This window comes from Sorghum bicolor, chromosome 1 (assembly GCF_000003195.3).
Source record: "Sorghum bicolor cultivar BTx623 chromosome 1, Sorghum_bicolor_NCBIv3, whole genome shotgun sequence".
Lineage (NCBI taxonomy): Eukaryota > Viridiplantae > Streptophyta > Magnoliopsida > Poales > Poaceae > Sorghum > Sorghum bicolor.
Window position 1 is genome coordinate 61360728 of NC_012870.2, and position 23930 is coordinate 61384657.

A 23930-nucleotide genomic window follows, 5' to 3' on the forward strand; every position below is an offset into this window, starting at 1 on the left:
GGCACCTCAGATATAGCAAATAGAAAGTCTCCATGAAAATCAAACTTGTCGCTCTCCGTTTATATCTCGCTATCGTTACAAACAGAAGGCATGGTTTATCTGCCTTTTTTATCCCTTTCGATTTCGATTCGATTGCGGGCTTGCCGCCCAGTCCGGGTCCCAAATAACTCAATCTAGTAGGTCATACAAAAAAAAAAAAGGAAATTCCAATCACCGCCCCGCCTGTTCCTCCCGTTCAACCCCACAAATACAAATTCTCTCCCTCCCATGTTTCTCCAGAGTTTCGGGGTTCGATTAGCAGATTGATTGATTTCCTAGAGGGTCCCCAGCCATGGAGGAGGCCCGCGACACGAAGAAGAAGCGGAGCCTCGCCGTCACTAGTTCCGCCTCCACCGCAGCCGCCACCGGCGTTGGCCTCACCGACGACCACATCGTCGACATCCTCTCGCGCGTGCCCGTGAAGTCGATCTGCCGCTTCAAGTGCGTCTCCCCGTCGTGGCGCAGCCTCATCTCCCACCCCGACAACCGCAAGAAGCTGCCCCAGACGGTCACGGGCTTCTTCTACTTCGACGAGTTCGATTCGTGCACCTTCGTCAGCCTGCTCGCCGAGCCGCCGAGGAGGACGACAGGAAGAGGATGGGTGCGGCCCCGCTCGCCGTGCGATTTCCTGCCCGCCAACACAGGCGGCGGGGTGGTGGACTGCTGCAACGGGCTCGTCCTCTTGAACAACTCCCGCGGCGGCGGCGGCGGCGGCGGCTCCGAGCCCCGCGCATCGTACGTCGTCTGCAACCCTGCCACCGAGAAGTGGACTACCGTGCCGGCATCAACCCGTGCCGGCAAGATCTGCTCCGCTAGCATCCTGTGCTTCGACCCGGCCATCTCCCCGCATTTCCATGTCGTTCAGTTGCTGGACCGGGACCCGGAGGCCGACGAGGCCGACGACGAGGAGGAGGAAGACTGGTTTGCCGAGGAAAGCAGCCAGTTCGAGGGGTTCAACATCTACTCCTCTGAAACAGGGGCCTGGGTTTTCCATCCTCATGACAGCCATTGGTCTCCCGTTGCCCACCGGAGCAGGAGGATCTTCTTCAACGGCCAGCTGCATTTCGTCACCGGCGACGACGGCGCGGTCGCTGCACTGGACATGAAAGGGCAGCAGAAACGCAGGGTGATTCCTGTCCCGCGAAGCGGAGAGGTCCAGCTCATTGGCCATTCTCAGGGGCGCCTGCTCTACGCGAACAGAGATGCTCGTAACGCCTCCAAGCTGTCGATCTATGTGCTCGGGGAGGGTGGGAATGGCAATGGCAGGTGGACTCTGAAGCACTGCGTTGAGACTTCATCAGGCCTGTTTGCTGGTGAAGAGTATTTGCAGTCTGGGCTGTTGGTGGGAGTGGCCGCCATTCATCCGCACGGCGATTCTGTCTTCTTGTTTGATTCGTTGCAGGGAAGGTTGATGTCATATGGTATGGGGAGCCGGCGAGGTCATGTCGTCGGCAATGTCGAAGAATCGCCGCTGTGGTCATTTGTACCGTATGTTCCACTCTACTTGGAGATGGCAGCACTGGAAAACTCCAAGTAGATGCCTTTAGGCCTTGTTTACTTCCAAAAAATTTTGCAAAATAGGAATAGTAGCACTTTCGTTTGTATTTGACAAATATTGTCCAATTATAGACTAACTAGATTCAAAAGATTCGTCTCGTCAATTCCGATCAGACTGTGTAATTAGTTTTAATTTTCATTTATATTAAATACTTTATGCGTACGTCTAAAGATTCGATGTGACGGGGAATCTGAAAAATTTTGCAAAATTTTTCAGGAACTAAACAAGGCCTTACATTGTCTGTGGTGTCCAGAAGTGTGACATGGGCAGCTTCGTATTTGTCTACAGCTTGAACGGTAGCCGATGCTATTATTACAGTTTAATTAGAAGGGTCTTGTCTCTTGTGTTATCAATCTATTACTAGCTATTATGCAGTGAGTTTATGCTATCACAACTGAATTTGGTATGCTTTCTATAATAATTTTGGTTATGGATCCATGTAAACTGATGTTCAGAGTGGTTACTTAAGTATTTCATCAGTAAGTGCAGCTTGTTATTGATTGAAGGAACTGGGCGTGCTTTTCTTGCTTTAATATTGTTTGTCCATTCTTGTATTGATCAGATGGTTAGATGTGTGTGGCCATCAATTCCACAGGTTCCAACTATGTTTTGTCTCTATTCAAGGGTGAGGAAGTTTGATCACTCAAATGCTAAAACTACGCATATATTTCTATATGCGGACTCATTGCTTTCTCCTCCAACTGTGTCCACACCAGTGCAATTGATAACCAGCACTGAGAAAATAAAAAGAATGTTTGTGCATTTGGTCATGCAGCGACATGTAGATATCCATGTTGATATTCTTTTGGGCCAAGAGGATATTTTTTTTGCTTGTTCGTTGGAGGGCCTTCAGAGTTCACTAATGGAGCGAGCACATGTTACTCTGCTCTTCTTTCTCTATCTTTATTTTGTTAACAAAATCGAGTGACTTGTGGTTTCTTTAGCCGTTTAAAGACTACTAGTAGTAACTTTTTTTCCTTTTGGGCTACTTGAATTTTTTTTCCCTTCTCTAATCTCTATATACTATATCTTTGCTTTATTAGGCTGGTTCCGAGACATCGAACATTTTTAAGCATAGACTAACAAATATTCCCATGTGTTACAAATAGAGAGTACACCTTACCATATGAATATCTTTTTGTTAAGATATTTATGTAGTGGTCGCTTTACCGGTTCCAATATGTATAGGAATCGAACTCTGGGAAAGCAAGGAAACTAGAGATCGAAGTTTAATTTGTCTTGAACGCATCATAGAGATCCTTGACCTAAGCCGTTCTGCCTTTCAATTTCATTGGCATAATGAGCGACAGGAGGCCAGGAGCCTGAATTGGCGCCATACTCAGTGTAAAGCGGCAGTACCTCATAATCCTCTTCAAAGCTTGCTTGTGTGAAGAGCAGGCGATGCTTGAAAGCGAGCGCACAGACACATCGCAAAATACCAAATAGTGGTTGGTCTTTGTGCGGAGAACCAGATTCATGAAAGCACTTGGTGCTTGAGTGCAATGTTTCAAGGTGCGCGTGTGTGTGGACGAGTTTGAAGAAGGAAGAAATTACTGAACTTTTGTTGCATATTTCGTTCGGAGGGTGATGCAAAAGGGCCTGGCTGTTTGTGGCGATGAAGCACCTACCACATTCGTCTATTTTTGTTCTATTCGTCAATGCCCAAACCAAGTGATAGTAGCTTATTAATTATCGCAGACTAATTGGTCTTTACATAAATTTTCAGATTGATCGATTTTATTTTATATCTTTTAGTTTGAATGGTCTGTCTGATCGAAGGACAATATTTTTCTTTAAATTAAAGTTATCATCTGAAAACTATTTGTTGCGATACTTTGTGCGATTACAATGTGCCAATGAGTTCCTTTTGTTTTGATTGAGCTCGTGACTAGAGTTTTGCCCCAGGCCCCCACCTAAATATATACTCCCTCCATATAAAAAAAAATGACGTGAAGTAAGCAAGTTTAAGTAGATACTCCATCTATTGATCTATACCCATAAAACAACTACATGGATAATGGCACGGTCTCCACTTTGACTTCTTGTTTTTATAAAAATATTTATCAAAAAGTGGTATAGATATATTTTTATGAAAGTATTTTTCAAGACAAATCTATTCATATGGTTTTTATATTTTCAAACTCAACAACTTAAAAGTTATTTATGATTTATATTCTCAATGTTTGACCCAAACCTTGTCCAAAACGACTTGTTTTATGGGTATTGAGGGAGTATAATTGGAAACCGGGGGAATTGATGGCCCGCACAACCATGAGATCAATACAAGAAAAGCACCTTCAATCACAAGCTGCACTTACTGATGAAATACTTAAGTAACCACTCTGAACATCAGTTTATTACATGGATCCATAATTATTACAGTACAAAAGCATACCCCCTTCTAAACTGTAATAGCATCGGTTGCTGTTCAAGTAGTACAAATACAAAGCTGTCCATGTCACACTTGTGGATATCAGAGACAGAGCATATATAAATGAATACCTAGCTAGTTCGAGTTTTGCAGTGCTGCCGTCTCTAGGTAGTGTGGTACATACGGTAGAAATGACCAGAAGTATGGGGATTTTGTGACACTGCGGATGACATGAGCTCTCTGGCTATCCATACTGTATGACATCAATTTTCCCTGCAATGAATCAAACAAGAAGATGGAATCGCCGTGCGGATGAATGGCAGCCACTCCCAGTCCCACCAACAGCCCAGACTGCAACAAATACTCGTCCGCATCAGTAAACACCAGGCCTGAAGTGTCGACGCAGTGCTTCAAAGTCCACCTGCTGCCATTACTCTCTCCCTCCTCCCCCAGCAGCACATAGATCGGCAGCTTGGAGGTGTTACCAACATCTCTGCTCGCATACAACAGGCGCCCCTGAGAATGGCCAATGAACCCGCCGCCTCCCCTTCGCGGGACAGGAATCACACTACGTGTCTGCCCGTCCATGTCCAGTGCGGCGACCGCGCCGTCGATGGCAGTGATAAAATGCAGCAGGCCGTTGAAACTTGAAACAGGTTGTCCGGCGAGTATCAGGAGACCAATGGCTGTGGCTGTGAGCATGGAAAACCCAGGCTCCTGTTTCAGAGGAGTAGATGTTGAACCCCTCAAACAGGCTTGGCTCCGTATACCAGTGGTTCTCGTCTTCCTCGTTGGCCACCCACCACAACAGCTCAACGACATGGAAATGCCGCAGGGAGATGGCCGGTTCGAAGCACAGGATGCTAGCGGAGCAGATCTTGCCGGCATGGGTTGATCCCGGCACGCTAGCCCACTTCTCGGTGGCAGGGTTGCAGACGACGTACGATGCGCGGGGCCCGGAGCCGGAGCCGGAGACGGAGACGGAGCCGTCGCCGGAGTTTTTCAAGAGGACGAGCCCGTTGCAGCAGTCGGCCACCACCCCACCGCCTGCTGTGTTGGCGGGCAGGAAATCGCATGGCGAGCGGGGCCGCACCACCCGTCCTCTTCCTGTCGTCCTCCTCGGCGGCTCGGCGAGCAGGCTGACGAAGCTGCATGTATCGAACTCGACAAGGTAGAGGAAGCCCGTGACGGTGTGGGGCAGCTTCTTGCGGTTGTCGGGGTGGGAGATGAGGCTGCGCCACGACGGGGAGACGCACTTGAAGCGGCAGATCGACTTCACGGGGACGCGTGAGAGGATCTCGACGACGAGGTCGTCGGTGAGGCCAACGCCGCCGCCTGCTGTGGAGCTAGTGACGGCGAGACTCCGCTTCTTCTCGGTGTCGCGGGCCGCCGCCTCCATATGGCTGGACAAAACTGTCCTCTTGAACGGCCGGGAGGATCAATCTGCCAACTAATGTAACCTGAGATTCGGGAGAATCATAGGAGGGAGAGGATTTGTATTTGTAGGAGTTGAACGGCCGGGGCAGGGGCGGCGGCGGTGTGATTGGAATTTCTCTTTTCTATATGACCTATACTTCATCCGTTCCTAAATAATAGTCAGCGCGTTGATATATATATGCCATAAGTTTCTCTGATTTGAGGAAAAAATATACAATATTTATATCTCTAAATAAATTTATTAAAAAAACTAGATTAAAAAATATTTCTAATAATACTAATTATGTATCATAAATATTAATATTTTTAATATATACTACCTCTATATCTATAAAAATAAGTCGTTTAGGAGGACGACACGGTCTCCAGAGTTTAACTTTAACTCTTTGTTTTTATAAAAATATTTATTAAAAAAAGTGATATATGTATATTTTATAAAAGTATTTTTCAAAACAAATCTATTCATATAGTTTTTATATTTCCAAACTCAACAAAAGTAAGAAAAGCACGTCCAGTTCCTTCAATTAACACACTTGCTTTAATATTGTTTGTCCATTCTTGTATTGATCAGATGGTTCGGTGTGTGGCAGGCAGTTTCTTTTTGGATCATTTTTGTCCATTCTTGCTTTAATATTTCATCAGTATTGCATGTATATTCCAACTATGTTTTGTCTCTATTCAAGGATAAGGAAGTTTGATCACTCAAATGCTAAAACTCCACATATGCTTTCTCCTCAAGCCTGTTTAGTTCGCAAAATTTCCTAAAGTTTTTTAAGATTCTTTGCTATATTTAATCTTTGGACGTATGTATGGAGCATTAAATATACATAAAAAATAATTAATTATACAATTTATCTGTAATTTGCGAGACAAATTTTTTAAATCTAGTTAGTCAGACAATAATTGTTAAATACAAACGAAAATACTACAGTAGCCAAAGCTAAAAATTTTCATCAACTAAACAAGGCCTCAACTGTGTCCACACCAGTGCAATATAATTAAGGCCTTGTTCAATTTCTCAGAAATTTTTGGTTTCAGGTACTATAGTACTTTCGTTTTTATTTAGTAAATATTGTCCAATTATACACTAACTAAGCTTAAAAGATTCATCTTACAATTTACAGGCAAATTATGCAATTAGTTTTTTGTTTTCGTCTATATTTAATACTCCATGATGTGTTATAAAATTCAATGTGACGTGAAATCTTAAAAAGTTTTTGATTTTTAGGTGAACTAAACAAGGCTTGAGATAACCAGCACTGAGAAAATATAAAGAAATTTTGTGCATTTGGTCATGCAGCCATATGCAGATATCCATGTTGATATTCTTTTGGGCCAAGAGGATTTTTTTCCTCATTCGTTGGAGGGCCTTCGGAGTTCACTAATGGAGCGAGCACATGTTACTCTGCTCTTCTTTCTCTCTCTATATATTTTGTTAACAAAATGGAGTGACGTGTGGTTTCTTTAGCCGTTTAAAGACTACTAGTAGTGACTTTTTATCCCTTTAGGCTACTTGTGGATTTCCCCCCCTTCTGTAATCTCTGTATTCTATCTTAATTTGTTCTAGGCTGGTTCTGAGACATCATACATTTTTAAACATAAACCAAATAAATATGCTTGTGCATTACAAATAGAGCGTGCCGCACCTTATATTATATATCATGAATACCTTGTGTTTAGGATTATATATCAGTCGCTTTATCAGTTCCAATATGTACAGAAATCGAACTTAGGGAAAACAAGGAAAATAGATAAGTCTTGAACGCATCGTCTCCTTGACCTGTTCCGCGCCTTCCAATTTTACATTGGCATAAATAATGGAGCGACAGGAGCCTTGGCGCCACACAAAGACAGTCAAAGAGGACAAGTACGTACATATTGCACAGCACGAACAATTTTTCAGTAACGAAAATTAATTAGATAGAAAACTCAGGCCCGTCAGTCCGTGAGCTAGGATATACTCGTTCAATCCTTGTTTGGATGTAGTCGGATTCACATCAATCCACATGTATTGAGGTGGATTGGAGTGGAACTTGAACTAAATTCCACCACAGTCTACACCAACATATATGGTCACGGTGATGTCTATCTGGTCTTGTGCTCGTCCGAGTTTATCCCGGCCGGGCCTTCAAGATCAACTGATCATACCCTAGGACGTATAGTAGTACGTGTACAATCCTCGGCGGCCAGCCGCAGAGCCGCTGCTGTGTCTGTGACTCTGCGCGGACTGTGGTGGCAACAAAAAAACGACTGCAGTGAGCGTCCGGCCGGCAACCAGCAGTCCAGCACATGGTTTCACCGTTTCAGTTTCAGGAATCATGAGGAGCATGTACTACTGGAATCGAGCGTTTTGCCTGGTATCCAGCGCACTCGACAAATGACAAAAAAACACTCAGTAAACTATTTATTGAGTGCCACGCTCGGTAAAGTCAAAACGGTAAAAAAATTGACGATAAATTAAGCTTTGCCGAGTATCTTTTCTCGCACATAAAATCTTTGTCGAGCACCATTTAATACTCGACAAACAAAAATAACTGTCACACCCAACCTAACGGTATGGTTTTGCTACTCCTAAAACTAAAGCGTTGAATGCAGGTATGCAGCCAGTGGTGATATAGGTCTTGTTTAGTTCCTTCTAAAACTAAAAACATTTTAAAATTTTTCTTATATCGAATTTTGCGGCATATACATATAATATTAAATATAAATAAAAAATAACTAATTATACAGTTTGTTTATAATTTACGAGACAAATCTTTTAAATCTAGTTAGTTTATAAATTAGATAATAACTGAAATATACAAACAAAAGCTACAATAATCTAAAAATTTTCAAAGAAAACTAAACAGTAGAAGGCCATAATAAAATGAGAGGGATCGATCGGAGGGCCACATGCACGCCGACGTAGCCAGCGGGCGGCGTGACTATCTGGTTACACCGTAGTACGTAGTCTGTCTGTCTCAGTTGAGGAAAAATTTTGGTTTTGGCTACTGTAACACTTTTGTTTGTTTATGACAAATATTGTTCAATCATAGAATAACTAAACTCAAAAGATTCAGCTCGCGAATTACAGGTAAACTGTGTAATCAGTATTTGGTTTTGTCTACATTTAATACTCCATGTATGTGCCACAAGATTTGATGTGACGGAGAATTTTGAAATTTTTTGGAAACTAAACAAGGCCTCAGTGCGTGCCGCTTGACCGTACCTGACCGGAGTCCACCGCACTTGCACCAGATCGATCAGCAGGATATACATGCGCACGCAGTTTCTTTTTGGCTTATCCGATGCGTTGCATGCATGCAAAGCCCATCAGGCGCCTCCCTGGCCGCCACGTACCGGCCGGCGCATGATCATACGTGTACGTGTATGTCTAGAGTGTTTGGGACTGCTCCACAAACTCTACCGTGGAGCAGCTCTATAAAAAACTAAAGTTTGTTGAGTAGTACTCTTACAACTCTACCTTTTTTTCCTCGAACTGAATACATGAGTTAAAATTGTTTGGTTAAAAAACATAGAACAGAGCTGAAAAACATAGAACAGAACAGTCTCAAACACCCATAAGCAATATAGCCTGCCACTCACCAGGCCAATAAAAACGACCAGATCGAGTTCAATAGAAAGTCTCTCATGAGGTATCTTACTGGTGTCATTTGTTGTCGACCACTTTAACTCTCACCACCTCTCATAGGAAGTTTTGAATAAGGTATATTACCAATCAACTTTCTGTAATTAATCCAAAACTAGAAGCTATCTGAGCAAATACTTTCAATGACACCATTTTGGTGGGATATCTACTTTCAATGACACCATTTTGGTGGGATATCTCTCATCTGCACCCCAAAGCCTCATGCAATTCATCGTAGGCTTCAATGTCCCCAAGCCATTCAAGCACTTCCACCTGTACTCCCTATTCCTCAGATTAAATGAATGATAGGTTTTTTAATGTCAGTCACTTTCTTATTGTGTGGTGGAAATCTCAGTAGGAATTAATTTGCAAACCTCTAATTCTCTTTTTCTTTCTTTACAATAAATTTTAGACAACTCTTCTTGCTCCTTCCAGCTCAGTCAAGGATATATGGTCAGTCGTCTTCACTCTAACAACTCCACAATTAGTCAGATTCGGCCACTGTGTCGACTCTGCACTAGGGACCTCAACATGGTAGAAACCTAAACCTTGGCTAGCACTTGCAGGTAAGCAGCAATTGGGTGATCCAACTTCTAGTGAGGACAAGTATTCATATGGTGCCCAACAATCTCACAAATGAACAAATTTCTAGGCGAGTACAGTTGCCAACAATGTGCCCTAGTTCCCCACAATTATAGCAAGTCATAGCGCGTGATACCTTGGATCAATGACAAAAGGGAGGTTCTCCGCTTGCTGATTGCTTTGTCCTCTCGCCTCAGCTGTCCCTCATCTGAGAAGCAAGGTCAAAAATAAATACAAGTGCTTGATTATAAGACAAATTATAAGAGCTAAATCATACAATAATTGTTTCATATTTATCTACAAAGAAGTTTTTTATTATTATACAGTACCATGTCTTTCTTTTCTCTTTTCCACTCCTCCTTACATACACTATTAGTTAGACCCACAAATGTTTATACTTCCGTGCTCAGTTTGGTATTAGAATAAGAGCTAAGTTATACAATAACTAGTCTTCTATTTATCTACAATTTTTTTATTGTTATATATTTTCATTCTCTTTGCTATTTTTTCTCACATACATCTCTATTGGAACCCACTAATACCTATGCTTGTGTGCCTACTTGTCGTGCACATAAGAGTTAAGCTCTCTTCTCTTTTCTACATCAACAAAAATATTAATTAGCTTAGCTATAAGTCAATTGTTGTACTTACTCTAACCGCGAAGAGTATATAATATGACAACATGGAAGGCGAGGAAGTAGCAATTAGGAGCGGTCCATGCGATACATATAAAATCCGATACATGTAAAACCTAGGCTAGTTTTAATGGAGTTTCGTTAGAGTTTCATGAACATTAAATATGTTGATTTGACAGAGTTTTATGGGAGTAAAGAGAGTTTTATAGGGATAAAACTCTTCAATACTGTTTTTCAAAATATAGATGTGTTGGCTCTAGGGCAGTCCCAATATAGAAAGTAGAAACTACACGCAATTTCTATATTTATTAATTTTCATAGACATTATATATAGAAATCATGATCCCAATAAATAGTTTTTACGGAATAATGTTTTATCTATTTGCATGCATTCTCTCATGTCTTGGTTCTCATGTAGACATGATTTATAATTTAGACCCAATTTCTATGGTTTTTGCTCTTTCTCTTCAATAACATTTTGTCATATCAACAAATGTTTAGGTGATAGCATAACAATTACACTGGTCTTTGCATTGAAAGTGCTCTTAGAGTACAGTCCCATTAGAGTCCCGTTTAATTGTGTAACTCGCCGAAGTATAATTGAAACACTCCAAGACCCACCACATATTGCAAAAGTACCGACACTTTTTTAGTAACGAAAACGTTAATTAAATCAGAAAAGTCAGGTCCGTCAGTACTAATAGTTTTAAAAACATGACAACATGTCGGTTACGGTGATGTCTATCCGGTCTCGTGGTCGTGGTCGCGGTCGTCCGAGTTTATCCGGCCCGGGACCCGGGCCTTGAGCATCAATTGGTCAGTGGGACGACGACAACAATCTTCGGCGGTCAGCGGCTGCTTTCTGTGACTGCGTGGACTGTGGTGGCAACAAACGACTGCAGTGATGAGCGTCCGCCGGCAACCAGCAGTCCAGCAGCACATGGTTTCACCGTTTCAGTTTCAGGAGTAGCAAAACCATCCATGCAGACATGCAGCCACACTAGTGGTGATATAATAAGGGTTTGTTTGTCACAGCTCAACTTCACTAGTAAAGCTGTTTTTTTTAAAAAATAGCTTTATGAGTGACTTTTTAGATGAAGCTGAGCTATTTTGAAGAAAGTGTTTGGCAAAATAGTTTCACCAACTACTTCATACATAGTTGAGAGAGAGAAATAAAGGAGAAGCTGCAATAAGCTACTTTTTTCCAGCTTCATCCAACTTATGTCTTTGTAAGAGGAGAGGAAAAACAGCTTCACCCATAAAGCTGTTTTGGAAATAAGTGTTTGGCAAAAAAACGCTCACAGCTGTTGTGAGCTCGTACCAAACACCCTAAATGCGATCCGAGGGATCGGAGGGCCACATGCACGCCGACGTGGCCGCCGGGCGTGACTATCTGGTTACACCGTACGTAGTCTCTGCCTGTCCCAGTGCGTGCCACTTCACCTGAGACCGCCGCACTTGCACCAGATCGATCAGGATATACATGCGCAGTTTCTTTTGGCTTACCCGATGCGTGCATGCATGCAAGCCCATCAGGCGCCTCCCTGGCCGCCACGCATGCAGCCGGCATATGGGGTGTATATATAGCATATAGCGTGCCACTCGTCACACCAATAAAAACGAACAGAGTTTCAAACTTCAAAACTCTAGCTTTATTTGGCACGTGATTTCCAGCCAAAGAATTCATCGTACGTACGGTGGTATTATATTACTTGAATCCGCGCCGATCGATCAATAATGGCGCCGGCGGCGTCGACTCGCCGCCGCAAGGACGACGACGGGGCCGCGCCGGAGACGACGCAGAGGGTCTTCCACTTCGGCAAGGGCCGGAGCGACGGCAACAAGGCGATGAAAGACTTGGTACGTGCGTGCGTGCGTGCGTGCTACCGGTTTACAAATTAATTCCAGCTTGGTCGTCACGCCGATGGATCGATAAATTCATTATGATGCTGCATGCATGCATGCAGCTTGGCGGGAAGGGTGCGAACCTGGCGGAGATGGCGAGCATCGGGCTGTCGGTGCCGCCGGGGTTCACCGTGTCCACGGAGGCGTGCCGGCAGTACCAGCTGCAGGAGCTTGGCGGCGGCGGCGGCGGGCGGCGGCGGGCCATGCCGGCGGGGCTGTGGGACGAGGTCGTCGCGGCGCTGCGGCTCCTGGAGCGCGCCATGGACTCGGGCCTGGGCGACCCGCGGCGGCCGCTGCTGCTGTCCGTGCGCTCCGGCGCCGCCGTCTCCATGCCCGGCATGATGGACACCGTGCTCAACCTCGGCCTCAACGACCAAGTCGTCGCCGGCCTCGCCCAACGCTGCGGCTGCCGCTTCGCCTACGACTCCTATCGCCGCTTCCTCGACATGTTCGGCAACGTGGTAACTACTCCTACATACTCTACTCTACAGTCTACACCAAATCCACATTACTGCTTATGGAGTATATCCGTATATATACGAGTACGCTGTCGCTGGTATTCTTTTATAAAAAAAAATAAAATGAAGTATAGCTTTGTTCCCGTTATGGGCCTTGGGCCTTGGGTGCATAGTGCTACTCTAGTCTCCGTTGCCGCCGCTTCCATGTTGTTGCCCCTGCGCTTCTCTGCCATTTCCGCCTTCCGCTAGGCGCTCGCGCCGTGGGCGGCCGTCGTGGTCTTGGCACCGAGCCGCCGGCTGCCACACGGCTGGATCGGAGAAGAGCGGTCGTCCATGGCTGCGGATCTTCAGGGTGGCGCGGGCGGCGGCGCGCCGCGCCGCGCCGTGGGCCGAATCGTGAATTGGGGGGCACAAGCGAGCCCTCTAGGGCTGCTAGGTCATTCTCTCTCCTTTCTCTTTGCGCCGGTTCGGTTTTGGGTCACAGGTATTATTCCTTATATAAGCTCGAATATTGGTTTAGAATCAAACTCCGAATTAGAGCCTACTTGACATGTAAAGTCTACAAACATCATGTTCAAATGTAAATAAATGTATTGTTGCCTGGATCTTCTGCATATGGATTATTCGATTTCACGTTTGGGATTTGAGTGTGTGCTAAATGATTTGTTCATCTTAAACATGAGGTCAGGCTCCAAGTTCAATCTCATTTTTCTAATTGAGGTCCCATTCCTGCAATAGAAGGGAAAGTTGGTTTGGAATTTCGCGTCTATTGTATCAAACATTAAAACTATCAATCTGAGTTGGATTATTGTTGCCATCTAGCAAATCTAAGTTTTAATTCAGATCCAAAATTTCAACATGTTGGAACATCTAGCACAGACAATTCAAATTTCATTTTGATTGAATTTTTTTTGTTTGTGGTAATACTTTCATATGCCCCCCCCCCTTTTTGTCATTTTCCATTACTTAAATCTTTTACTTTTTCTAACAAACTGAATTCTGCGTATTTTATTTTCCTTTTCTTAATAAGTTCATTTTAAGAAATGCAATACTGTTTCTTTCCAGTGTCCAAAATGCTATGTGAATGCTCTAAAAGTTTCTTGGTATTACAAGCTGTATAGCGAAAATGATCCAGTGACCATGGCCAAGTGACTCTTGATGTTGCATGGGTTCCATGGAATCTTATTTGTATGAAAATAGTAGCATTTTATCTTGACATGGAATTTGGTTCCCTTTGACAAAATTATGTTTACAGCTCGGTACATCTTCTGTCTGATTCATATGGTTGCTGAAATAGTTGACTCATGCCCTTCCTCAAAGTTTACCCGTATGTTGATTCTGTCAGGTTATGGGCATACCTCATGCACTATTTGAAGAAAAACTTGAAGCCATGAAAGTTGACAAAGGTTTGCGGAATGACACTGAGCTGGATGTCAAGGATCTGGAAGAACTTGTAGCTCAATATAAGAATGTCTATTTGGTGGCCAAAGGTGAAAATTGTCCCTCAGGTACGTATAGGCGTGTAGCCAAATTTATAACATAATATTAAATCATTTTCTGTTATGTGTGGCAATGTCATAGCATGAAAATAGATTCATAGAGTTCTTGCTTTTCATCTTTTTTGTGCATATCTGTAGATCCAAAGAAGCAGTTGCATTTGGCTATCTTGGCTGTTTTTGATTCATGGGATAGTGCTAGGGCAAAAAAGTACAGAAGCATTAATCGGATTACTGGATTGAAGGGCACTGCTGTAAATGTTCAGTGCATGGTATTTGGCAACATGGGTATCAGATCAGGCACCGGTGTTCTCTTTACTAGGAACCCTAGTACTGGAGAGAAAAAACTTTATGGAGAATTCCTTGTCAATGCTCAGGTAGTTATTTGGCATTTAGTATCTAATGTTCCATAAGGCATAGCTTTGTTGAAGTGTCATACTTTTTGCCTGGATTCAACCTATACTGATTTTTTGAACAACTAACATGTTTCTTTCTTAGGGTGAGGATGTGGTTGCTGGAATTAGAACTCCACAAGAGCTTGATGCGATGAAGGAGTGCATGCCAGAGCCTTATGCGGAACTTGTTGCGAACTGCAAAATCTTGGAAAGCCATTATAAAGAGATGATGGTGCAGTATACTGTCCAATTATTGAGAATTCCCTCTCTAAGTAACTTAATATTTTGGTTTTTGTGTGTGCTACATGCTACACATTAAGCACAATCTAAATTTCATGTCCAAAAGGACTTTTCTTTCTTTGTGCTGGACTAAATAAATTGGAAGTCAGTTTTGCAAATTTGACTTGTTGCTGGGCCAAGTTACTGCCTTCATTTCCAACTGATGGGATGGTCTGTGGCTGACATCATGTTTTTAAACACAATGAAATCTATGCATATAGTATAGACATTTGGTATTGACTCTTTGACTTGTTGAACACTAATGCCAAAAGACATAACTACAAGCATTATGAAACATTATTGTTTTGTGCTGATCCTCAAATCAACTGTCATGTAGTGTGACTACAGTGACAGTTTGGGGCTTTAGCCTTGACCACCTAGTTCACATGCAATGCAGGACATTGAGTTCACTGTTCAAGAAAACAGACTTTGGATGCTTCAGTGCAGAACAGGGAAACGTACTGGCAAAGGTGCAGTGAAGATTGCTGTAGACATGGTCAATGAGGGCCTGATTGACCATCACTCAGCAATTAAGATGGTGGAACCACGACACTTGGACCAGCTTCTTCATCCGCAGGTATATTTAAGTAATGAGTATCACAAGTCTGTTGCATTATATACTTTGTTGACAATTTTACGTTTAAAGAATAAAAGGTAGCAAAAAGCATTTCTACTAAATTAAACCAATAAATTGCATCTGAATATAAACTAGGATATAGCTATGTCAAATACTGCATTTTAAACTTGTCAGGCTACAGAATTATGTATAAATGCAGGACCTGGTTTTGTAGAAATAAGAGTCACTTTTTAATCTTTTTCACATGTGACCTGTAGTCACTGGTACTTTGGTATCTGTTTTTCTGTGTCACTAGAATGCACTTTGCTAGTTAACTAGAAGGATTCCCCGCGTATTGCTGCGGGTACGAAGGAGGAATCTATATGTATGGTGTTGGTAATGCAAGAATATGAATATAATATATGTATAGATTTATTAGCATAATCGTGGAGATTGTATCTATAGTGGATGATGTGTCTCGCTGACGTGGATATCATAATTTTTGTGCTAGTGAACTCTAATTGCAAATGATAGTGAACTACTGAGGTGGACACCTTGCATGTCAAGACAAATTGCTAGTAGCAAATGATAGTGGTCTGCTGAGGTGGACGCCTTGCATGTCAAGAGAAGTAGCTAGTGGGGTTTTACTTTATAAGAGTTATAGATTTCAACCAGTGTTCTACTTAAAAATGATGTTAACATACCTATTTCTTACACTCTTTCTTTGGCCTTTTATTAAACTAGTTTGAGGACACATTGTCATATGAAGATAAAGTCATCGCTACAGGCTTACCTGCATCACCAGGCGCTGCTGTGGGTCAGATTGTCTTCACAGCCGTTGATGCTGAAACATGGCATTCACAAGGAAAATCTGTCGTTTTGGTAAGAATCTTGTTAATATTTTAATACACTCGCTAGTCTTTATATTTCAATTTACAAAAAGCTGTTAGGCATGCTTTCTTTTCTTATGTTCATATTATAATAACATTTCTTTTTGACTTGCGTAATTTTATAAGGTGAGGACTGAGACCAGCCCGGAGGATGTTGGTGGCATGCATGCAGCTGCTGGAATTCTCACAGCCAGAGGTGGTATGACTTCTCATGCAGCAGTTGTAGCCCGTGGCTGGGGAAAATGTTGTGTGGCAGGATGCTCAAGTATCCATGTCAATGATGCAGAGAAGGTGATTAACATATAAATCATTGCCTGCCCTAGTTTTAGGGTAGAACCTTGGTTACTGCCATGTTGGCAGTTGCGTTGTGTAATGAGGAAGACAAACAAAGCTCATCTTATTTTACCATTTTGCCTTTCAAATAAGGTTTGTTTACATTTTTAACTGTTTTTATGCAGGTGGTAGTGGTTGGAGACCAGGTGCTTTGTGAAGGTGACTGGTTGTCACTGAATGGATCAACCGGAGATGTTATTTTGGGCAAGCTACCTCTCTCCCCACCATCACTTAGTGCTGATCTAGAGATATTCTTGTCTTGGGTGGATGAAGTTAAACAGATAAAGGTAAAAATCTGCATTGATATAAGTTTGTTATTGACCATGATTGGCCTTTACTGATTCTCAGCACATTCAAATCAAGCACAGTAAATAAATAAACCTTCCATCATAATACTTGTTTCCAATATGGTTGTTCTAGGTCATGGTCAATGCAGACACTCCTGCGGATGCACTGACTGGAAGAAAAAATGGTGCTCAAGGGATTGGATTGTGCAGAACTGAACACATGGTTGGTACAATGCTTTATGTTTTAGTTGTATGAACATATATATGATTAACGATATGCATCAAATTTTTTTTTTGTGCTTCAGTTCTTCTCTTCTGATGAGAGGATTAAGGCCATGAGGCAGATGATAATGGCGGATACTGCTGAACAGAGGCAGAAAGCATTAGACCTTCTCTTGCCATATCAGAGGGTAGACTTTGAAGGGATTTTTCGTGCAATGGATGGTATGTGCTCACAGACATGCATTTTTGTTTGACTTCACAGTTGTTCAAATGTCATTAATGGCTTTGATAAGGCTACAGCTGCAGAGCTATTATTTCAGTTCAAGTAATGTTGACTGCTCAATGCATCTGTAACCTCATGATTGTGACATCATAAATGAACACTGATCTCCTTTTCTTATGGGATGAACATTGATCCCCTTCTCTTAAGGGGTGAACATTGATGTCCTTTTCTTAGGGGATGAACATTGATCTCTATATTCAGTACTCATGCTAATTATTTCTCAAATTAAAATGAATTTGAAGCGTAAAAGTGAACTTGCTTATCTGACTATGGACTATCGCATTCATGCTTGTTCTTCAGGTCTTCCAGTAACTATCCGGCTCTTGGATCCTCCACTCCATGAGTTTCTTCCAGAGGGCAACATTGAGGACATTGTTCACATGTTATCTTGTCACACCGATTCTACTCATGAGGAAATCCTTGCAAGAATAGAAAAAATTTCTGAAGTGAATCCTATGCTTGGTTTCCGTGGGTGTAGGTCAGTTTTTCATGTTGTGCTCACTTGCACCATGCATTTGCTTACCAGCCCTTTCCAATATGAAAGGGCAGCACTAGTTCACTGGCAGGAGAGCACATGATTTTTACTAGTCATTGTTAGTCTTTATTTTATGTTCCACAGCAGCACTTCTGATGTAGAATCTGTTAAATATTTTCAGGCTTGGTATATCGTACCCAGAACTAACAGCAATGCAAGCCCGTGCTATCTTTGAAGCTGCTATTGCTGTGAATGATCAAGGTTTCCAAGTTTTTCCAGAGATAATGGTGCCTCTTGTTGGTACACCTCAGGTATGGAAGTTTGTTCTCAATATTTTTTGGTGTTTGACATGTATTGGGGATTTGGATTATTACTTTGGAGTGCTAATTCAAAGTTAGGACGTATTGTTTTCTCCTGCACTAGCTCAGTTGGTCGAGGGTGTGGATATATGCCCAGATCACCTAAGTCCAAGTCCTTGTCGAGATGAAGATGATTTTTTGCGCCTATTATCTTCTTAATAAAATGCTACCTAGTTTCATGTCTTTTTTTTGGGTATATGCACAGGAGATGGTTTTTCCTTGTTTGCACTAGTATTTCTGGTTCAAACCGATTCTTGCTTGTTTTATACTTCATTATATGTCATACTTCTGGTTAGATTCAGAATTTTTGTAGTATAACATGGATTGGCATCCCTTAGTTGCTTTTATTTTTCTCAATGTAACTATTACTAGAGTGATGTTTTTCAGGAACTTGAGCAGCAAATGAGTGTGATTCATCAGGTCGCTCACAAGGTTTTTGCCAATTCAGAAGCAACTATTAGATACAAAATTGGGTCCATGATTGAGGTTCCTAGGGCGGCCCTCATAGCTGATGAGGTAAATGATAAACCTTGTAGTCCATATGATGTACTATTCTCAATATGAGCAAGAAAAAACATACAGTTATGTTATAACGAAAATATGATCTTCCGCCATTTGGCTATCATAAATACTGATTTATATTTTCTGTGAATGTGATTACCATGGTTGACAGATAGCAGAACTGGCAGAGTTCTTCTCATTTGGGACAAATGACCTCACACAGATGACATTTGGTTACAGCAGGGATGACGTTAGCAAGTTTCTCCCAACCTACATATCCCAGGGTATTCTCCAGCACGACCCATTCGAGGTAAGCTTTACTCCCTGGTCAAGCTAAGGTTGTCAGAGTCCCGATGTTCTATTTTCTGTTTGCTCTGCATCGTTAAAATGAAGCATGTTTCTATGAGCCGATAAAGTCGTGTCTGGATCGTCAGGTGTTTGACCAGAAGGGAGTTGGGGAGCTGGTTAAGATTGCAACTGCGAGGGGCCGAAGGTCAAGGCCTGATTTGGAGGTAAAGAGAAGATGCATAATCTGTACTCCCTTTTAAATTTGCATATATTTAAGCGTAAATCTGTCTCTTGTTTATTAAGTTGGTGTCTTCGGCTAACAAAATAGTAATAACAGGTGGGCATTTGTGGGGAACATGGTGGAGAGCCGTCTTCAGTAGCATTTTTTGCTAAGGCTGGACTGGACTATGTTTCTTGTTCGCCTTTCAGGTCAGGCACTATTATATTTTTTCATGAATAATTCATAGGAACGTTCTACTTAATCAAATCGGTCCTGTTAGAACTTAGTTAGAATTGATATTCTCATGTGCACATGTATCAGATTGTTGGTATTGCAATATGTGCAGTATGGTACTAACTAATCAAAATGTGCAGATGTAGCACATGTTAAAGTTTCTTAGCCTAAAAACTGGACCCTTTTTTTTTTCCCATAGTACAATCTTATTCTTTAGCAAAATCAAGGCTTTTCATGTTCATATGTGTTGGCTGTTTTCTTGAGAAGTTTGGTAGCCTTTGTCTATTATACACTTTGACGTCCAAAAAATATAGAAAAGGATGTTATGCAGAGTGACTTCCACATTAGAACAACTTGCGTCTCTCAGATTTTTTTTCCTACTCTTCTAATTGGACTGTGGTTTGACTCAACCCACTCCACAACTTGGTGTATATATATTTGGATGCAGGGTCCCAATTGCAAGGTTAGCTGCAGCACAGGCAGCCCTTGAATGAGCACGGGTGTTTGTAGCTTCTCAGCAAGCAACCGGTAACGCGTCTTGCAAATAAATAATGCACAGAAGGGCACCTGTTGAATGCTTGTTTGAGATGTACGATCACTTCTAAATGAAAGTTTGCATGCGTATGTAAATTATTAACCTTTGGAGTAAGGCAAATGTGAAGCGCTGGACCCAACGTTCAAAAGTTGTATAATAGCTCGTTTGCGTTCAGCGCTGTACAATGGTTCTATAATGAAAGTTTGTACAAAGGTTGTATAACAGTATTGGAGTATGTTACTTCTACTGAGGCCATTTACTTGCTTGTATATAATTTAAACATCCAAGAAATTCACGGCCGGAAAAGTAAAATGTTGTCTATGGTGGTGTCTACGCAGCAGTTGGTAGCTTGTAGCTTCATGTCAGATGCTCTAAATTCATCAGTTCTGTATGCACGTTATCATGAACACATGCATTGGTAGTAGCAAACATAATTTTTTTTTTAAAAGAAAGAAAGATAGGAGCACACTTCGTTTAAGCAAATAAGAACTGTTGGGACTTGGAAGTGTGGACGAGTACGACTTTTTTTTTCCCCATTTTTTGTTAAAGGATCCTTTGACCTATCATGTTAGCAAAAGTAAAGTGAGTTAAAACATGTACAGGCCTGGTTTAGTTCACCCCAAAAGCCAAAAATTTTTCAGCGTTCTCCGTCACATCGAATCTTACGGCACAATGAAGCATTAAATATAGTCAAAAACAAAAACTAACTACATAATTTGCCTGTAAATCGCGAGATGAATCTTTTGAACCTAAACGAAAGTGCTACAGTGTTCCGAACCAAATTTTTTTGAAAACTAAACAAGGCCTCAGTTGATCCTTCGATCCTTAATAGACATGGCCTTCTGGCACCTTGTAAGGGAAACAAATTCAGCTTGGCTAGGATAGGAAACAGGTTCTGCTGATGGCAAGCAGTGGACAATTTTAGACAGGATGGGGCAAGTGCGAGATGAAGTTTAGACAATTGGCCTGGCTCGCTGCAGATATTTGGGCTGGCTCGCTGCGAGATGAAGTAATCTAAAATCATGACCCCTGACAATGCACATAAGTGATTTTTATAGCCCTTAGTGCAGGCATATTATTTTTTCTTCTTGAACACACAAGAGGGTGCATGTCATACCATTAAAGAAGAAATAAAGGACCGGACACCAGAACACCACACGAAGAAAGCAAAAAAGAATTGACACGCCACAGACAGATAGGACGACATCAATACAAAGCTAACAGGAGGGGGACCTAAACTAAAGCCATGACAGTTCCTAAGATCCTTGGCCCCAGAAGCACACCATGTAATTCCTTCAACGATCACCGTCCTGACCAACTCATGGACAGGAGTAACATTGTTGAAAATGCAAACATTATTATGCTTCCAAAGCTCCCAAGGAATGGGAATGATAAGTGTGTTTAGTCCTTCTGCTTGTCCACTGCTTTCATCACCTTACACCACCAGCAGGAGGAAGAGGATGAATGTGACTGGGGGATCAAAGTTTGCAGCCAAAGCTTCTGAAAAGAAGATGGAACTAAAGACACATGAAGTTAAAAGGTGCCGGATGGTCTCCTCAGCCTGATCACGCCTCTCTAGCTGTTTTGGGTAATTAAACATCACCCCACGTATATTTATTGAACAAAACGAGCAATGGAGAAAAAAATGCCTGCCAGCAATATTGCAATGCACACAACTAACAAATGTCAACAAGCAAAGTTAACTTGATACACAATCTCTGTAATATAAGCTACAGGATGATCTTGATGACTGCCATCATTTCTTTGAAAACAAAATCAAGTATACATTAAAGCATAAACAGAAAATAGGTGGGGTAATAACTATTTGTCTTCCTGCAACTATGCTTCTAACCTCTAGCCTTGATCAGCTAGTGAATCTGAGAGAAACGGAATATATGGAAGGTATGGAACAAACGGGTCATACAAGTGCTCTTTGATATCGCATATAACACAAATTTCACCTCGTTCCATGTCGTATGACATCAGCTTATCCTCGTACTGCCAAGCGAAGTAAACCAAATTGCATTCTGGATGGATCGCAATCAAAGCATAGTCCTCTTCAAACCTGAGATTCTTCTCTCCGAAAATATGTGAAGTGCTAATGCTGTACTTCAATATCCATTCACCGCTGTCATAGTCCTCAAGAATCCAGACAGACAACTTAGAGAAATCAGGGTACCTCATATTTATACAATGCAGTAGCCCATGAGATTGACCAATAAATGCAACAGGACCTCTCCACATGCATGAGACGCACATAGTTTCCAGCAAAGGAATGGTCCTCCATTTCTTCCCTTGTGTGTCCACTGTCAGTATCTTGAAATCATAAGTCAACAAGTGCATCACTCCGTTGAGAAAAACGTCTCTTGATTTGACTAGCTGAAGCTCATCGCCCCAGCCATTCCCCTTGTAACTCCAGGTACCTGTCTCTGACGAGTAGATATTTACACCATCTATGTATCCATAATCCTCATCCCCGTGTATCACTTCAAACACATGGAAATGGGGGGGAGATGGCCGGGTCAAAGCCGAAAAGGTAATACAAAGGAATGCTGCCTGTGTCTGGCTCTGGCAGAACAACCCATTTCTCTGTTGCAGGATTGCATACAACAAAATCGGCTTCATCACGGGGGGCTACCTTCCAGCAGAGGCAGAAGAGAAGGCCATTGCTGCAGACCTTTGGAATAATCGACCTGTAGCCGGTCACGAAGGGTAAAGAGGAGTCTAAAAACGGCAGTTCTTCGCTCTCCATTATGCCAACGAAACCTGGCAATACTTTTAGGTCCTCGTTGTCGAGCCATAACCTGTAGCTGGGGTGGAAGAAGCCGGACAGCGTCTGGGGGATCTTCTTACGGCGCTCGGGGTGGGTGATTAGGCCGTACCAGTGCCGGGAAACGCACTTGAAGCGGCAGATCGATTTGGCCGGCAGCCGTGACAGGATCTCGACGATGAGGTCGTCGGTGAGGTCGGCGCCGGCGCTGGTGGCGCTCTTCTTGCAACCATCCATTTGTGCGCTAGTCAATCTGACGAATAGGATTACATATAAATGAAGAACGGAGGAAAGATTCAGATCAGACATCAGTGCAGGGACGGAGGTAAAGAAGAAGATGAAGATGGCACAAGGTGTTACCAGTCTGCCGGAGCCCGGAGAGGCGCATGGCACAACGATGGTGGAAGACTGGAACTGGAAGGCGAGAGAGATGGCGGTTCCGCGGCTGGCGGCTGCGCGATGCGATGTGGCTCAGTGGCAGTTCGTGGGAACTGGGAAGGGGGGAGGGGAGGGGAGGGTATGTGTGAGAATCTGCAGCCCATTGGGCCGTGGGCTCATTGAACATTCTGGTCCAAACGTCCTGCCTGTCTAGTTCTTTTATCTCTCTGACTGAATTAACAGCAAAAAAAAAAAAACTACGTTTTCTCATTAAACTGTAAAATCAGAAATTTTAGCCCTTTAAATTCCACAAAGTTTAATTGGTTACCGGTCGCGCTCGGTCACAACCACGCGACGCCTTCAAGACGAGTCTGGCCCAATAGTTGTCCCCCCTTTTTTTTTCAACAAGAGGGATTCATTCAATATCAAATACTTGGATTACAATCGGAGGTTAGGAATGACGGTATACATGCCGGGACTAAATGTCACCATCCGACTTGTGTATGGCTTGAAACCTATTTTACTAGCGTATGAGCTACCATGTTACATTTTCTACTGATGATGAAAGAAAACTTAAATCACAGTGGTGAGACTCCAGCCATACTTGTTGGCTATCCCCAGCTTGCCAAAACTTACCACAGTCAGACTCCAGCCATACTCGTTGGGCACCAACCTAGCTCGCCATCAGTAAACCATCTCTAACCATCTCTGCACACCATGGCCTCCATAGATAAAGCATCCAAGCACCTATCATACCACTTAGCGTCACCTCTGCCGAAGGCACCTGCATCATCACGTAAGACTAGGCCAGTAGCT

General features: G+C 42.6%; 3 protein-coding genes and 1 pseudogene across 5 annotated transcripts; 2 read left to right on the forward strand and 2 right to left on the reverse strand.

The window, feature by feature from the left end:
• Positions 332 to 1576, forward strand: LOC8066243 (F-box protein At5g07610). The gene has a single exon (XM_021452528.1). It carries the CDS (start codon positions 332 to 334, stop codon positions 1574 to 1576), a length of 1245 nt encoding a protein of 414 aa, XP_021308203.1.
• LOC8066244 (F-box protein At5g07610) lies at positions 4104 to 5367 on the reverse strand. Its single transcript, XM_002467605.1, has 2 exons — positions 4739 to 5367; positions 4104 to 4614 (listed from the first exon to the last, which is right to left on the reverse strand). Exons 1-2 carry the CDS (start codon positions 5365 to 5367, stop codon positions 4104 to 4106), a joined length of 1140 nt encoding a protein of 379 aa, XP_002467650.1.
• On the forward strand, positions 11885 to 20285 carry LOC8063204 (pyruvate, phosphate dikinase 2). 3 transcript variants are annotated; one of them, XM_002465031.2, is made up of 18 exons: positions 11885 to 12110; positions 12218 to 12616; positions 13959 to 14121; positions 14251 to 14486; positions 14608 to 14736; positions 15181 to 15360; positions 16084 to 16221; positions 16356 to 16520; positions 16688 to 16849; positions 16983 to 17072; positions 17155 to 17293; positions 17655 to 17832; positions 18011 to 18140; positions 18576 to 18704; positions 18862 to 18999; positions 19124 to 19201; positions 19315 to 19406; positions 19880 to 20285. In XM_002465031.2, exons 1-18 carry the CDS (start codon positions 11988 to 11990, stop codon positions 19923 to 19925), a joined length of 2715 nt encoding a protein of 904 aa, XP_002465076.2. In that variant the 5' UTR covers positions 11885 to 11987; the 3' UTR covers positions 19926 to 20285. The 3 variants fall into 3 exon arrangements, with proteins under 3 accessions (XP_002465076.2, XP_021306989.1, XP_021306988.1); XM_021451314.1 differs by lacking the exons at positions 11885 to 12110; positions 12218 to 12616 and adding an exon at positions 12813 to 13097; XM_021451313.1 differs by lacking the exons at positions 11885 to 12110; positions 12218 to 12616 and adding an exon at positions 12813 to 13049.
• Positions 21601 to 23045, reverse strand: LOC8066245 (annotated as a pseudogene).